This window comes from Miniopterus schreibersii, assembly GCF_964146895.1.
Source record: "Miniopterus schreibersii genome assembly, chromosome: 8".
Lineage (NCBI taxonomy): Eukaryota > Metazoa > Chordata > Mammalia > Chiroptera > Miniopteridae > Miniopterus > Miniopterus schreibersii.
This window is the reverse complement of record NC_138109.1, coordinates 77,915,444-77,933,489: the sequence shown is the minus strand read 5'-3', so window position 1 is coordinate 77,933,489 and position 18,046 is coordinate 77,915,444. Positions and strand designations below refer to the sequence as shown.

At 39.7% G+C, this 18,046-nt stretch overlaps 1 protein-coding gene across 3 annotated transcripts in view; it reads right to left on the bottom strand.

Moving 5' to 3' along the window:
• LOC308561150 (E3 SUMO-protein ligase RanBP2) overlaps positions 1-16,975 on the bottom strand; it is a 65,173-nt gene extending 48,198 nt beyond the window's left edge. For all 3 annotated transcript variants that reach the window (XM_081145733.1, XM_081145734.1, XM_081145735.1), the window contains exons 1-3: positions 16,793-16,975; positions 1,618-1,685; positions 221-332 (exon numbers count right to left, since the gene is read on the bottom strand). In XM_081145733.1, the coding sequence (XP_081001859.1) occupies positions 221-332; positions 1,618-1,685; positions 16,793-16,864 (252 nt within the window). In that variant the 5' untranslated portion in view covers positions 16,865-16,975. The remainder of the gene's footprint in view (positions 1-220; positions 333-1,617; positions 1,686-16,792) is intronic.
• Positions 16,976-18,046: the final 1,071 nt, after the last annotated feature.

Sequence of the window (18,046 nt, the reverse complement as noted above, 5' to 3'; positions counted from 1 at the left end):
TTTTTTTTAAACACTTTTTTTTTTTTAATATATCTTTATTGATTACAGAGAGAAGAAAGGAGAGGGAAAGAGAGAGATAGAAACATCAATGATTGATCAAGCCCGCAACAGGGCATGTGCCCTGACGGGGAATCGAACCCCGATCACCTGGATCCTAGGTCAACGCTCAACCGCTGAGCCACACCCGACCAGGCCTAAATCTTAATCTTATATAATTTACCTTGTAACATTCGACAGCTTTGTCTATGTTTTCCTCCACTTCATAAAGAAGACCAAGAAACCTGTGAGCTTTGGGATCCCTTTCTTGCACATTAATATATGTAGATATGTATCTGTTTAAAAATAATAATATAAAAATAAATAATCTTTAAATAATCACATTTACAACTATATTTAAATAACTGAAGAATACATCTTAAAGCAACCACTCAACTAATTAATATTGTTATTCTATAATTATTGACTACCACTATTTAAACTAGAATATGCAGATAACTCAAAGTACCCATAGTAACAAATGGATAATACTTAAACACAAACACACACACAAAGTTGACAACATATTAACTTTACTACTAGATACTACACTTATCAAATGTTTTTTCCAGTGCTACCCACACATAAAAAGTGAATAAATTGTTTTTTTCTTCCTGATCACATTTTGGTAAAGCACTAAAGAGTTTGCATAGAAATCAAAGTGATAGCAGTAAATATTTTTAAGTCATCATAACGTGAATATTAAAGAGCAACAATTTCCCAAATAACGACTAAGAGAATATATTTACCTTTTAAACAAGAAAACAATATCTAACAGTACTGTACCCAGCTAAAATAGAGCAGAGAAAAAATTACTAAATACAGGACCAAATGCAGGTAATTTTCATTTCTTAAATCAAGTAACAACTAAAAATAAGGAAGCATCTTCTAGGCTCAGTGAATAATATCATAAAAGAAACACTGAAGGAAAAACTGTCACATTAATAAGGAACTGGGATTAACATACCCATTGCTATTAAATATAGGTGCTCTCATTTTCCTTATCAGCATTTCCATCTTCCCATAAATGCCTTTAATAGCCTGCCTCCCTCCACAATTCCTGCTTACACTACTCCAAATCAAGTCAGATCATCAGCCTTCTTGGCCATACTATGGGTGAGACAAAGCCTCAGTGTCACCTACTAAGTCAATTAAAAATCTTTTATACAAGCTTTTCTCCGGCCCAGAAATCAAAGTTTAATTTTGTATTCACTGCTATTTTCCAGCTGATTTAATGTGCCAGATATGTAACCAGGAAGAAGATATAAGCATGGTTGTCTCTTATTCTAACCCAGGACAATCTTTAGAAAAAGTGTTTTAAGGCAAACAATTTCTTGCCTTAGGCAGGCATGCAGAAACTACTCATTCTAGGCTCAATCTCCAAGGAATCTAGGCTAGCCCTTAACATTAGTCTTAGTGATGAATCCCTTATTTCCAGGACATACTTAGGAAGAACTGCTTAAAAAAACTAAAAAAACAAAACAGAAAAAACACAATTTTTTACCCATTTCAAAGAAGAACATGAGACACAGTAAAGGCGCTGATTTTAGAAAACTAAAGCATGTTTAGTTTGGTACTCACTTTTTAGCAAGATCGTATTCTTTAGCTTCATAGTACAGCTTCGCAAAATAGAATCCTTTCATTGACTTCTAAAAAACATTAAAAGTTATTTTTCATATTTTAAATTTTGAAAAATGTTCACAAGAACTAAAAATCTGTCCTAACAAGATTAATATATTTTATTGTTGTTCACTTAACAGGTAAAAGAAATTGCTTGTAGAAATTCATGTATGCTCCAAAAGCCATTCTCATCATAAAGCAAAGGAAATTTAAATACAACATAAGACCACATCAGAAATTAAGAATTTATGTCAGTGCCCAGGTCAGTGTGGCTCAGTTGGTTGAAGTGTTGTTGCTTGGAGCATTGTCCCATATATGGAAAAGTTGTGGGTTTGATCTCTGGTCGGGGCACATGAAGGAAGCAACTGATCAATGTTTCTCTCTCACATCAATGTTTCTTCTTCTCTCTCTCCCATCCTCCCCTCTCTCAGTAAGCATATCCTCAGGTGAGGATTTTAAAAAAAAGAATTTATGTCAGCAAAAACCTGAGAAACCATGTGGTTCCATTCTCTCACTTTACACATGAGTACACAGATACTTTGGGGTAGGAGGGGAAGTATACCAGAAGCCTCTCTTCTACCATGTGAAAGCCTCACCAGGAAGAATAAGCAGCTACTACTTCAGACCTGTTAAGACACTGGGGATTTATTTCCTGATCTGGGCACTATTCTCCGTACAAATCAGTATTTTATACTTAAGGAATTAAAAAGGCAGAGATAAAAGTTGAATTCTTCTGGTAATAAGCCAAGTCCACATCTTTTATTTCTATAAGCTCCAAAGTCCAGAATTCTGGGACACAATAGATAATGCTATATACATGTGATAAGAGTACACAGCCATCAAACATCTTTTTTTAAAACTATACAAGGACACAGAAAAAAAAGTGAAGATACTAAGTGAAAAACAGTAGCCTACAAAACAGTATATTTTCATTTATTCATTTTGTAATAGGCAGTTAGGCATATATGAGCAGAGCAAGGACGATGGACCAGAAACAGGAGGTCACCAAGGCGGAAAGCCCAGGGTACCTAGCAAGGGGCAAAACTAAGAAAAAGCAACATATCACTGGTTATGCAGTTTAGACCCCCTCACCTTTCGTATTGCTGGTCATGGGTTTAGCCCCTCTGACCTAAGGATAACATCTACGACTCGGTTGTATTTCAGTTCCAGGCCCAGGAAAGCAGCAAAACCAGACAAGTGACACCATGGCTACCTCAGGACCAGCTGCATCAACTAATGAACCACTGCCCTAGTTCCAGCCAATCAGCAGAGACCAGGACACTGAATGAGCACACCTGGAAAGCTGATGAATAGTCTATTTAGACCCTCCTACACCTCCCCTAAGATTCCTGCCTGTAAGAGAGAAATACCCTCAACACAAAGGACTCAAGTAAAGGACCCAGCAAGCCCGTGCCATTCCCTTCCTCCTCCTTCCCCCAGGGGCATGTATCTCCTACACTCCAAGGGACCACACGAGACTTGCAACCAGGGAAGCAATGGGCAGTGGCAGCTCATCCTGCGCTAACCCCCTAAACCAGTCTCCAAGGCCCTCTTTTCTCTGACTTCCCAGTGAGCCAAAGCAGCCCAACCTAGGCTCTCCTGTTGCTTCTTCTATGCCCTTCCTTGTTTCACTATCCTAAACATGTCTTTGCTGCAGCCAATAAATTCTTGCTTGCTTTGTTGCATTGTTGATTGTCTCACCAGTAACAATTTTATCTGTAAAAAATGCATATTCAGGATTTGTTCATTGTACCTACTATACACCTGGCACTTTTGGGCACTGGGGAATCAACAATAAACCTAAAGTCTCTGCCTTCAAAAAGCCTGCATTTTAGGAGAAGTGACAAGCAAATAGTATGGGAACAAGACAGAGTACTATTTCACAGTATTTCATCAATTACTTGCCGTACGTCACATTTTAACAAATAAAATCAATATTCATCTCACAAACCAGATATCCTAACACTGCCTGTTTAGTTGTGTTTCTTCTTTCTTAGTTGGTAATGGTGGTGGGGCATAAACAATGGCATTATAAATTTTATAAAATAAGAGAAGAAGGGCCATCAGAAAAGGTCTCATTAGGGGATTATTTGATCACAAACCTGAATAGAGCAGTTATCTAGGGTAGATGAGGCAGCAGATGGACTACAATAATTTAATCCCCACTGTTTACTATCTGTTTCAATGTTTCCTTCTTATAAAACCTGCACAAAATACTCTTAAGTAACACTCATCCTCTTCAAATACTCTGCGTAAGTGACTTCAAAGATGCCGCGCTCCCTTTAGTTTGACTTCTTCCTTTAGCAGCCGTTCCTTCTCCAACTCCTTCACAGGCTCTTTCTCACAATGACTCCCCCAGGAACTGGTCCTAAATCCTCTTCATCCTCAGGATCTCTCCTGTGACATACACTGAATCTCATCTTTCACTACTAACAGTATGTTGACTCTCAAATATGTCTCTGGCTCTAATCTCTCCTCCACACTAAATGTACATGCAAAATATTATCGTGTGCTGTCAGTTCTACAGTCTGTGTTATCTCAATCCATCCATTTTTCTGTATCTGTGTTGCTACTAACAAAGTCCAAGCCTGTCTGCTATGATCTCTCTCTGGGATTACTGAAAAAACTAATTCCTTCTTTTCTCTCTGTATACTTTTCTTCCCATCTAATTCATTTGCCAAAGGGGTATCATTTCAAAACATAAGACAAACCACATTATTCCTTTGTTTAAATTTTAAATCCTTCCATAGCTTTCATTACACTTTGAAATGAGTTTCTCCAGATGGGATGGCTTGGAGAATTCTGACTTTAAATAAAGCCAACAGTGAGTACTGATGTGATGTGATTTCTGTGCAGTGCTTTCAATGTCAACCTGAAGAAATTCCGTGAAGACACGTAAATGGCAAACTATGATTCTCTTAAGGTAGACAAATGCTTCCTCACCTAATGTGAGACACGCATGAATACACAAAAAAGATTCTCACCATGCTAGAGAAACCACAACAGCTAAGGGGCACTGATTTTGAAAGAATTAGCCTACAAAGACAACTCTGTTGAGCATTACCCTAGTCTGACAAAGTGAAGTGGGGGATCCCCAATGCCACTCACCTCCCTCTCACCTTCCCTCTACACCTTGAGGAGGTAAGGTTAGATCCAGTACACCTGTCACAAGCATAACACAGGTATCCTAAGTCAAGCAGAGTAAAGAGAAGAAACTGCAGTGAAGCACACGGGAAAAAATTCACTTTATCTAGATATTTCAGTAGGAATATAGACCCTAAAAGTGGAATCTCTCAATCCTTCTGACCTTTTTAGTTTTAAGTAGAAGGTATCAGAAAAGATACCACGTAAAAGAATTCATCTATCGTTGGATTGTTCACACACTAATAGAGCTGAGTTTAGACCCTCACGAGAGAAGAGTTTGGTTTTACTCTAATGATGATGGGCTGTTTTGTTTTATTTCCTCCTCCTTCTTCTTTTAATATTTTGGGTTGTTTTCATAATAATCCTGCTCAGTACAAGAAGAACTGCAGTTCAAATGACTGGTACACAAGCCCTGGCCAGCACGGCTCAGTGGTTAGAGCGTCAGCCCACACACTGAAGGGTGGTGGGTTCGATTCCCAGTTAACGGCTGAAGGTTTAAAAAAAAGTTTAACTTAAAAATATAGAAAGGCATAAAGTAAACAAGAAGACAGTTAAAAAAGTTTTTCTGCCTGTACATTACACATTTCCTCTACTAGGGAGCCAATACTGCTAAATAATTTTTAAAGGGCCTGACTGGCAAAGTGAGGGAAGAAACAGAGCTATGATGGGACATGGATGTGGACAGTTATTTAGAATAAATAAGAACATGGATGTGTTTTCAAGCTAAAGAAAAACAGCTGAGAAAAAGTTAAAAGACAAAGGAGAGGAAAGGGAGAAATAAAGGCTCAAAACACTAAACGGGATGAGCTCTAGAACAAGTGTCAGGAAGGTACCTTGAAGAAAAAAATATATGACAAAAGAATGAACAGGGCCTGGTGGTTCAGTGCCAAAGGCCTCAGTTCTACCAATAATGAGACAAGGTAAAAATCACCCAAAAAGAGCCAGGCAGAATAAATGACAAAAAGTAAGTAAACAAATAATACACACAGGCAAAATTTGGTCAAACTACTGCAAACGAAAGAAAAAGAAAAAATTCTGATAGAAACCAGGAGAAAATGCCTCACTTACATAAAAGCAAGGATAAGAATTACATTCAACTCTCTTCAAAAACAATGGAAGCAAGAAAAGAGTGCAGTGAAATACTTAAAGTGTTGAGGGGGGAAAAGTGACTATCTTAGAATTCCATATCCTGTGAAATTATCCTTCATAAAAGAAGAAATAAAGACTTTATCAGACAAATTGAAGCAATCTGTTAGCAGTAGACCTGTCTTACAAGAAATGTTAATAAAAGTTAGAGAAAAAATGATACAGATCAGAAACTCAGATCTACGTAAAGAAAGAGAAACAAAAAAGGAATAAGTGAAGGTAAAATAATAACTTATTCTTAATTGACCTCACAGATATTAGTTTGTTCAAAATACCAGCATGTATTCAATTACAGATGATATATAAAATGTATATGTATATATATACATGTACAAGTATGTTTACATGTAAGTAAAATGAATCGCAGCAGTGCTACAAGGGCTGGGAGGAAAGAATTAGGATTCTTTTGTTATTATAAGGTACTCATATTACCCATGAAATAATGCAGTGTTATTTGAAAGCAAACTTGGGTTAGTCGTAAATGTATATTGCAAACTCTAGGGCAACCACTAAACAAGTAAAAAAATAAGTATAACTGATAAGCTAAGAATGAAGCAAAAATGGAATCACATAAAATGCTTAATTAAAAACCAAAAAGACAGCCCTGGCCAGTGTGGCTCAGTTGGCCGAGTATCATCCCATGCACCGAAAGGTCACGGGTTCTATTCCTGGTCAGGGCACATGCCCAGGTTTCGGGTTCAATCCCTGGTAAGAGAGTGTATGGGAGGCAACCAATCGATGTTTCTCTCATATAGATATTTCCCTCTCTCTCCCTCTCCCTTTTGCTGTCTAAAAATCAATAAAAACGTATTTTAAAAACACATAAAGGCAGTGAAAGAGTAGAAGACAAAAACAGGAACAATATACAAGGAAAACAAATAGAAACCAATAACAAATATAGTAGATATTAATCCAACTATATCAGTATCACCTTAAACATCAATAGTCTAAATGCACTAATTAAAAGACAACACTGTCAGAGTAGATCAAAAATTATGATCTGCCCTGGCAGTACGGCTGAATTGATTGAGCTTAGTCCCATGCACCAGAAGGTCGCCAGTTCGATTCCCCATCAGAGCACATGCCCCAGGTTGCAGGTCGACCCCCAGCAGGGGGTGTGCAGAAGGTAGCCAATTTATGTTTCTCTTCCATGTAGATCAGGTGTGGGGAACCTTTTTTCTGCCATTTGGATATTTGTAACATCATTCATGGGCCAAACAAAATTATCAACTTAAAAATTAGCTATGAAAAAGTTCCCAGATTTATTGAATTTTGAGTCCTACCTGCGGTTGCCAAATGATCTCTCTCTCTTTATAATCAATATAAATTTTTTTAAAAGTTATGAAAAAAAATTTATGATCCAACTACATGTAAAAGCAAAAATTCTCTCCAGATTTCTTTTAATTAGCAAAAACGTGTACAGTGCAGGTTTTTCGTTAACGCAAACTTTCAGATAGAAGGACTACTCTTTGCTTTAGCCATTTCAGCCTGCAAAAAGTTTCATAGAAACACAAAGTACAGCTGACCCTTGTAATAATGTGGGGCTTAGGGGAACAAACTCCCTCCCAGTCAAGAAACCACATTTAAGTTAAGTAGCACACCTCCCCACCCCTGCAAAAAGCAGATTCCCAAATGCGGATCAAAAGCAGTTTCAATCCTCCGTTAGTTGAATCCACAGATGCAAAGCCCAGGGATACAAGGGCTGACTATATATTTATTGGAAAAAATCTGCATAAGTACACCCACGCAATTCAAACCCATGTTGTTCACGGGTCAATGTTGTCTACAAGAAATCCAAATTAAATATAAAACACATACAATTAGCTCTGGCTGGCGTGGCTCAGTTGCCTGGGCATGATCCCGTGCACCAAAACGTTGCTGGCTCATTTCCCAGCCAGGGCACATGCCTAGTTTCAGGCTTGATCCCGGGTAGGGTCATGTAGGAGGCAGCCTAGATGTTCCTCTCCCCCTCTCCCTTCCTCCCTCTCTAAAAGTCAATAAAAATATTTTTTAAAAAACGAAACAAAAAAGTACATACAGATTAAAAGTAAATGGTTGGAGAAAACAAAAACATTAACTCGAAAAGATATGAACACCCCCATGTTCATTGCAGCATTATTTCCAATGGCCAAGATATGGAAACAACCTAAGTGTCCATAGACGGATGAATGGAGAAAGAAAAGGTAGTTATTTATATACAATGGAAAAATAATGAAATCTCACCATCTGAGACAGCATGGATGAAATCTGAAAGCACTATGCTAAGTGAAATAAATCAGACCAATAACACATCACCTCACTTAAATGTAGAATCTTTAAAAAAAAATTTAAAAAAAGAAGGAAGGAACCAAGTTCACAGATGATAGGACAGACTGGTGGCTGACAGATGGGGTACGGGAGAGGGTGAAATAGGTAAAGGGAGTTCAAAGGTACAAACTTCCAGTTATAAAATAATATCATAGGGCCCGGCCAGGCATGGCTCAGCGGTTAAGCGTCGACCTAGGATCCAGGCGATCGGGGTTTGATTACCGGTCAGGGCACATGCCCGGGTTGCGGGCTGCAGCCAATCAATGACTCTCTCATCATTGATGTTTCTATCTCTCTCTCTCCCTCTCCTTTCCTCTCTCTGAAATCAATAAAGATATATTTAAAAAAAAAAAAAAAAAAGATGGAGACAGAGATATTGGCTGAAATGGCCTGGTATTTAAAAAATAATAATAATAATAATAATAATAATATCATAGGGTTGTAACTTACAACATGGTGGCTATAGTTAATGATGTTATAATGCATATTTGAAAGTTGCTAAGCGAGTAAATCTTAAGAGTTCTCATCACAAGAAAAATTCTCTATGTATGGTGACAGATGGCAACCAATCAATGTTTCTCTCTCTCTCCCTCTCCCTTCCTCTCTCTAAGTCAGTAAAGACATATCCTCAGGTGAAGTTTTTAAAAAAATTATTCAGACTGGGAAGGAAGAAATAAAACTGTCTTTGTTTGCAGATGACATGACTATGTAGAAAATCTGAAACAAAAAACATTCCTGGAAATAAACAATTATATCAAGTTTGCAGGATACAAGATAATATTTAAAAAGTCAATCACTTTCCTAATATACCAGCAACAAGTGAAATTAAAAATTAAAAACAATACCATTTACATTAGCACCAAAAAAAATTAAAATAGTTATAAATCTAACAAAATATGTACAAGATCCATGATTCTGATGAATAAAATAAACAGAGAGACTGTCCATGTTCATGAATAGGATAACTGGGTACTGACAAGATGTTAGTTTTTCCCAATTCCATTTATAGAGTCAATGTAATCCCAACCAAAATTCCACCAAATTATCTGTGGATATCAACAATCTGACACTAAAGTTTATGTAGAATGGCAAAAAAAAAACCCACAAAAAAAACAGCCAACAAGATATTGAAGGAGAATAAAGTTGGAGGACAGACACTACCTGACTTCAATACAAACCTAGAGTAGTAAAAACAATGTGATATTAGCAAAAGTATAGGTAAGTAAAATAGGACAGAAGAGTGTGCCCAGAAATGGAACTACAGAAATAGAGTCAAAAGAACTTCAACAAAGGAACAAAGACAATACAATGAAGTCGAGTCTTTCAATTGGACATCCACATCCAAAATAATGAATCTAGACACAGACCTCACACCCACCCTTCATAGAATTTAACTCAAAATGAATCACAGACCTACATGTAAAACACAAAACTATAAAACTCCTAATAAATAACACAGGAGAAAATCTAGATGACCACGGGTTTGGCTATGACTTTTTAGATACACCAATGGCACAATACATGAAAGAATTGATAAGACCTATTTCATTAAAATTAAAAATTTCTGTTCTGCAAAAAATACTGTCAAGAGAATGATGACAAGTCATACCCCAGGAGAAAATATCTGCAAGACATGTAGACCAATGGAAGAGAACTTGTTCAGAAATAAACCCATAAATCTATGGTCAACCGATTCCTGACAAGGGTGTCAAATCCATTCAATGAGAAAAGAATAGCCTCTTCAATGGATGGTGATGGTAAAACTGAATTTGCAAACACAAGAGAATGAAATCAGACCCCATCCTCACAACATACACAACTTAAAATGATCAACAACTTAAATATAGGGACTAAAATTCAAGAAAACATAAGGGTAAGTCTTCATGACCTTGGATTTGGCAACGGATTATCAGAAATAACACCAAAAGCACAAGAAATAAAAGAAAAAAATAGATGAAATGGAATTCATCTATATTAAAAACAACTGTGCATCAACTGACATAAAGAAAGTGAAAAGACAACCTAAAAAATTAGAAAAATATTTGGAAATCATATCGTAAATATATAAAGAATTTCTACAACTCAACAACAGAAAGACAAATATTCAATTAAAAAACAAGGTAAAGCCCTGGCCAGTTTGGCTCAGTGGTTAGAGTATCAGCCCACAGGCTCAAGGGTCCCGGGTTCAATTTCAGCCAAGGGCATGTACCTCAGTTGCATGCTCCATCCCTGGCCCTGGTGGGGGAGCATGCAGGAGGCAACCAATCAATGTTTCTCTCTCACATCTATGTTTCTCTCTCTCCCTCTCTCCCTCTCTCTCTTTCCATCTCTCCCTTCCAGTCTACCTGAAAAACTATGGAAAAAGTATCCTCGAGTGAGGATTAAAAAAACAAAACAAAACAAGGTAAAGAACCTGAATAGCACTTCTCTAAAGAAGATATACAAATGGCCAAAAAGCCAAGAAAAGATGCTCAATATTATTAGTAATTAAGAAAATGCAGCCCTGCTGGGCGTGGCTCAGTGGTTGAGCATCGACCTAGGATCCAAGAAAATGCAGATCAAAACCACCGTGAGAAACCACTTCACACTTACTAGATTGGCTAGAATAAAATTTCTTTTAAAAAAGAAAGAAAATAACAAGACGTGGCAAGGATGTAGAGGAACAAACCCTCTTACATTGCTGGGAGGTAAAATGGTGCAGTCATTGTGGAAAAGTTTGGTGATTCCTCAAAAGCTAAACAAAGAATATGATCCTGGAATTGCACACCATTATATATACCCCAAAAAACTGAAAACATGATCTCAAACAGATATTTGTATACCCATGTTCACAGCAGCATTACTCATAACAGCCAAAAGGTGAAACAATCCAAGTATCCTTCAAAAGATGAAGGATAAACAAAATGTGGTATATACATACAAAGAATTATTACTCAGTAATAATAAAGAATGAAGTTCTGACACTTGCTACAATCTTTAAAACATGCTAAGTGAAATAAGCCAGAAACAAAAAGACAATATTGTGTGTTCCCACTTAAATGAAATATCTAAAATAGACAAATTTATAGAGAAAGAAAGTAGATTTGAGGTAACCAGCACTGGGGGGACGAGGGGGGAATGAGAGTTTTTGCTTAATTGTTACCAAGTTTCTTTTGCGAGTGATGAAAAGTTTTACAAAGATAGTTGACCTCTGGGTGGGTAGGGGTACTGACCTCCCATGCAGTCAAAAATCCATGCATAACTTTAGGCTCCCCAAAACCTTAACTATGTAGATAATGGTGATGGCTGACCAACATGAATGTAATACAACTGAACTGTATAAAAGTGGTTAAAATGGCAAATTTTGTTATACTGCATATATTTTCCTCACAATTTAAAACATCAATAAAGTAACATACCAAAACTCATCTGTATGGTATGTGAAGTATATCTCAATACAGCTGTTAAAAATATACTCTAGCTCGACTGGTGTGGCTCAGTGGTTGAGTGCCGACCCATGAACCAAGAGGTCACTGGTTCGATTCCTGGTCAGGGCACATGCCCGTGTTTCCGGCTGGATCCCCAGCAGGAGGCAGCCGATCGATGACGTTTCTCTCTCATAAATGTTTCTATCTCTCTATCCCTCTCCCTTCCTCTCTCTCTCTAAAAATCAATAAAAAACATATATATACTCTAATTTTATGTCAAAATAGTGACACATACTCAGAAAATTATTCCAAGTGATCTTAGTATGATGGTATTGACACCACATCTTTCTTAACAGAGTATATTATACATCTAAAGAACTACAATCTTAAACTTCATTCAATATTCTTAACAATGCAAAAACAGGTCAAGAAAATCAGGAATACTTTTAAAAAGCAAAGGAATATACCAGAATTGGGTATACATAGTCTCCCTCCCCCTACCCTCATGAACTCATAAATTTCAAAGATACAAGGAAATTTATGATAATACATAGCAGTCAAGATGGCACTAAAAGGAACAGAGCTTTCTTCTCCCTTTTTAAAAATAGATTCCCACTAGACACCATGTCAATACATAATATAAAAAAATGAACTCCATTATCTATTTTGAACTGTCTCATTAAAGCAGACTATCTTAATAACAACAGTTATTAAAGACTAATATACAGAACCATAAAATTGGGGAGAAACTTGATAAATCTGTCTCCAATCTGCTCATTTCACAAAGGAATTGAAGAAGCCCAGGGGGTAAGTGCCTTGTGTAAGAATACATACATAGCTGAGAAGGAGCAGAGGTGATGCCATACAGGATGATCTGTGATGCAGTCAATGTGGTTCTTTCCATGACATCTTATGCCACTGTAAGCAAATGCTTGAATTCACTTAAGCTACTAAGTATCAGGAATTGATGTGAGGCTATAAAAATAGAAACTGTTCAGACCTTGAAAAATGCCACAATTTACTCCTCTCTCCCCACACACACTCCTTGTAAAAAGCTGAAGTAAATGGGCTTGTTCTCAGTATAAACTGATGGGCTCCAAACTGTGGAGACCTGACAAGGGGGAGGGTAAGGATAAGTAAAGTCTAGGTACTGAATCTCCAAACCCCTTCCCCTGGAAGATAAGGTTACAGGAAATCTCTTTCAAAAATAGAACAAACAGAAGAAGCACAAATAAGAGAGGAAAATGTGGGGGATCAAATCAGAACCAAATTATGCTTTCACTGATATGTGGAATCAAAGAACAAAATAAACAAAATAGAAACAGACTCATAGATACAGAGAACAGACGGACAGTTGTCAGAGGGAAGGGGTGCTGGGGAGCTGGGTGAAATAGGTGAAGGGATAAGCAGTACAAACTGGTAGTTACAGAACAGTCACAGAGATGTAGATTCCAGCATAGGGAATATAGTCAATAATATTATAACTATGTATGGGGACAGGTGGGAACTTGAAGCATCGGATGGCCCATTCTGTTAAGTACATGATTTTCTAATTACTATGCTATATATCTGAAACTAATAACGAAAATATTGAGCCCTGACTGGTGTGGCTCAGTTGTTTGAGCCTAGTCCCAGCACACCAAAGGGTTACAACACCTGGGTTGGGGGCTCGATCCCTCATAGGAGGTGTGCAGGAGGAAGCCGATCAATGTTTCTCTCACATCAATGTTACACTCACTCTCTCCCTTCCTCTCTTTCTAAAATCAATTTTAAAAACATATTTGTTAAAAAGAACAATACTGAATGTAAACTGTAATTTAAAAATTTTTTTAATTTAATTAAAAAAATAAACAAGCAAACACATCTGAAAGATGACAGAAAAAAAGAGACAGATGGTGGCTCAAAGAAATGTCCAGAACTGAAGGAAATGTGTGCCAATTGAAATGAACCTTTCACAAAACCTATAAGCAATGAACCAGAATCACATCAGGTATCTAACAATAGTAAAAAAGATTTGAAAATTAAGCAGTGCTCTCAAAACCCTCAGTTTGGAACAATTATTTGGAACCCAGAATCTGATAACCAAACTATTAATTAAATTAGGTAAAGACATTTTTCAGACATGCCGTTAAAAAAAAAAATCCCATTCATTCCTTCTCAAAGCAAACTGGATATTGTGCTATACCAAAACAGAGGAAGTTAAGAGGACTAGAGTTACAAGAAACCAAAAGTCTAACACAGAAATGAGGCAGGATTTCTCAAGACGATGATAAAGGCAAGTCCCGGGAACACAGCTATGTAGCAAAGAGAAACAGAAACCACTCCAGGTTGGAGCAGTAAAACAAGAATGCTCCAGAAGGAAGGCGCTTTGAAAAAACATTTTTTAACTTGAAATTGTGGATGATGTGAACTGTTTGATCACACTTGAGAGTTTAAATTGAGTTTGGGTAAAGAATTAGTAATATATCACAGAAAACTAAACAAAGCAAAAAATAAAGCAATTATTAACTCCTGAAAAAATAAAACTACACAATAAAGACAACTCAAATACAAAGATAGTTAACCTTATTGTAATTATATAAACACTAAATATTCATTTAACTAAAAATTATAGTAACAGTACTGGAAGAACAAGGGAGGGGAATAAAAACATCTGTGGACAGAGGTCTGGAAGAACAGAGTAGAAAGTGCATAAAATGAAGGAAAGGAGAAATAAAAGTGTAGCCCTGGCTGGTTAGAGCATCAGCCCGTGCAAGGATCCTGGGTTCTATTCCAGATCAGGGGCACATGCCTAGGGTGCAGGTATGATCCCCGTCCCAGTCGGGGCACATGTGGGAGGCAACCAATCAATATATCGATGTTTCTCTCTCTCTCTCCTTCCTTGCCTCCCTTCCACTCTCCCTTAAAATAAAATTTAAAAAAAAAAAAATCAAAGGAAAAAATATCCTAAGATGAGGATTAACCAAAAAAAGAAAAAGAAAAGTATACATGTTATTCAGAAGTACAGACGTAAACAGAACAAACAACTAAGAGCTGTCAAATTGCCTCCAAGGAGTAGAAAGTAGGGGTCTGGAATGGGAAGCCAACTAGACAGAAACATAGGAAAACTAAACAGAACTCACGTGGAAAAATTAAAAATTAAAGAAATACAAGTGAAAATTTCAACAAGGGCAAAAGCTGGTATAGAGGATTAGAAAAATGGCAGAACAAAAGAGACGAACAAATGAAAGCACAATGAATGCCAGGGAAAATGTGAGAGTATGAACCCATCACCTTACCCCAGAACTGGGACATCCTAGAAAGCACGATTGGTCTCTGCCAAAGGGGAGCCAAGTAAATACTAATCTCTTCCTACTCTTCACAGGGCCTGTCACTGCTGCCTCCACGATCTCCCTTCCAAGCTATCCAAAGCACCCTTTTTTGTCATTTTACTTAGAAGTACCTTTACCGAATACCACAAGTTCCAAAGTTACTTACCTGCTAATCAATATTCTACTAAAATTCCCTGGTTCTAAAGTGAATGATTTCTCCTTGTTTGAACAAAAACATCTGATTAAAATAAAACTCTTTAAATGTAAAAGAGAGTTGGCGATAACAACCAATCCTTAAAATTTTGCCCCCAACCCTCTTTATTTGATGGAAAAGCTAGGTAGTTCCAAGAACATTCTAACTTCTGTCTAGACCAGCAGTTCTTAATTTGTGGGAGCCAGGGTGCCCACTAACAATCTCATGAAAGCTCTAAACTTCCTTTTTTACAAAGTTGTATTAATTTCAGGGGTGCAGAAACCCTTAATAAGGTTCTGTTAGACTCAGATACCACATCTGCATTCATGACTACAGCAATCTGTAGGTACCTATTCTCCTCTGGAGGAACAGCTGGTAGCCTACTCCACTATTCCTAAAAGCAGCTAAATCAGACCCGCTACGGAAATCCCGCTGGGCCGCCTACCGACCCTGGACAGGAATCGTTAATCTCTCCAGGTGTCAATACCCACAGGATTGTTGGGAGCACAAAATAAGACAACGTAAGTATCGTGTATGATAAAAGATACAATTATGTTGATCTTCCTGTGTTTTTTAAACTTCCTCATTTACCTCTATTCTCAAAGGCCCTTGCTCACAACAGGTCAGAATGACTCCTTTTAACATTAACATTTGTTTAGTGCTTACTATGTGCTTATTTGCTCAATATCCTATATGCTCCTATCAATACAACTCCATCTTATTGATGAAATAAGTTTAACATGCCTCAATCCCACAGCTCATAAAGGGCAGCTGACTGAACCACAAGGGAAACCGACTCAAGATCCTGTGCAGCCACCCTTAATTCCTTTTTCCTCACACTATACACCCAATCGCTAAGTCACGTTGAATACAAAACATACGTAGCACACCGTTTATCTTACAACAGGAAAAATGCCGTAAGAGCATGTGGTTGAAAAGGTTAAAAATTTCAAGGCATAGTAACAACGCTCTGTAAACTTAGAATTCCCAAGATTCCGTTTTACTAAACAACAACAACAAAAAAACAAGTTTCCAAAGAGTGCTGGGCGGGGGGAGAACCCGCCTCAAAACAGAGAGGATTTCCAGTGTCCCTGCGCGGTCTATGAGCCACGCAGTTGCAAACGTGGCTGCCCCTGCTTCGGGTCACCTAGGCGCCTACGACGGTCCGGTCACAGCAGCAAAAGCCCACCCGGGGGCTGTGTCAGTCCCCGCAGGGTTCCACCAACCCCCAAGGCGGGAAGGCGCCGCCTCCGCCGCGGCGGGTAACTGTCCGGGAGACGAAAAGAACCCCGCCGGATATGGCAGGCGCCCAAGCCCGGGGACGAGGCCGCGCGGGCCGCCCGCGCCCAAGGAACCCGGGCCAGGGTGGGCCCGCGGGTGAGGGCAGTCGGAAGGGGGCCAGAGGAAGAGGAAGCGCTGGCACCAACGGCCGCCCGCCGCGGGCTCACCCCTCCTCCCGTCGCCCTCAAGCTCGCCAACCCCACGCCGCCCACCGGACCGCGCGAGCCCGACGGCGCCACAACCTAAGTGCCAGGGAGCGGCGGCCGCCGGGAGCCATGAGGCGGGCGCCACGCTGGGCCGCGGCCGGGCCTGGGCGGAAGCCAGCCGTCTCTTCAGTCCCCACTCACCTCTCGGGGCGACTGGGCGAAACCCTGCACCGAGGCGATGTACCGCTCCACCTCCGCCTTGCTGCGCCTCATCGCGCCGCCGACCTGGCTCCCAGGCCGCGAGAGGCCGGCGCCGAGGCCCACAGCAGTCGCCGTCTCCTGGAGCCGAGCGCCTGAAAGCCCCTGACGCAGCGCCGTCGCCGGCAGAGGAGCGCGCCGCCCCGCGTGCGTGTTGCGTAAGCACTAGGCGCCGCGCAGACGGTGACGGCGGCCGGCTGCGCACGGCCCGCGGCCTGCTGCGCGCGTCCCGCCGACTCCGGCCTGGGCTCCGGGCGCCGGTTCCAGGCTTCCAGGTCAGGTTTGCGTTTCGCTGTCGGAGCGTAGGCAGCGCCTGGGGGAAAAGAAGTGTTTATGGACCAAGGACTGGAACCCAGATCAGCGATTCTTTTAAAGATTTTACTGATTTTGCCCAGCCGGGGCGTGGCTCAGCGGTTGAGCGTCGACTTAAGATCCAGGCGAGCAGGGTTCAATTCCCGGTCAGGGCACATGCCCGGGTTGCGGGCTCTGTCATCATTGATGTTTCCATCTCTCTCTCCCCCCCTCTCCTTTCCTCTCTCTGAAATCGATAAAGATATATTTAAAAAAAAAAAAAAAGATTTCACCGATGTCATAGGGAGACAGAGAGAGAGAAACATAAATGATGAGAGAATTGATCGGCTGCCTCCTGCACCCCCCACTGGGGAATCGAACCCTGATCTCCTGCACCGTAGGTCGGTGCTCAGCCGCTGAGCCGCGGCGCCAGCCAAGAGATCAGCGATTTTCAACTGAGTGCCACCACAATTTTTAAAACATGCACTACCAGGCTAGTCAGGGGCACTGACCTATGTTTCCTTGACTGTCAAATAAAGACAGCAGCCCTGGGCAGCCCTGGCCCGGTTGGTTGAACGCTGTCGGGTACACCTGGAGGTCGCTGGTTCGATTCCCGTCAGGACACGTGCGCAGGTTGAGGGTTTGATCCCCTGTGGGGTGCCTTCCGGACGCAACGGATTGATCTGTATCTCTCCCTTCCTCTCTCTAAAAAGTCAATTAAAAATGTAATAAGAATAAAAATATTTGTCTTTAAAAATGACAAGAGCCAACAACAATAGCTGTCCGGTGTGAATGAATCAAAATTATATCTTTTTGTGTATGTGTGTCAGATCAGCAAAAAAATGTATTTTTCAGTGTGCAGCAGAATTTTGATCATTAGTTTATGTGTGCCAGGAGGTGAAAAGG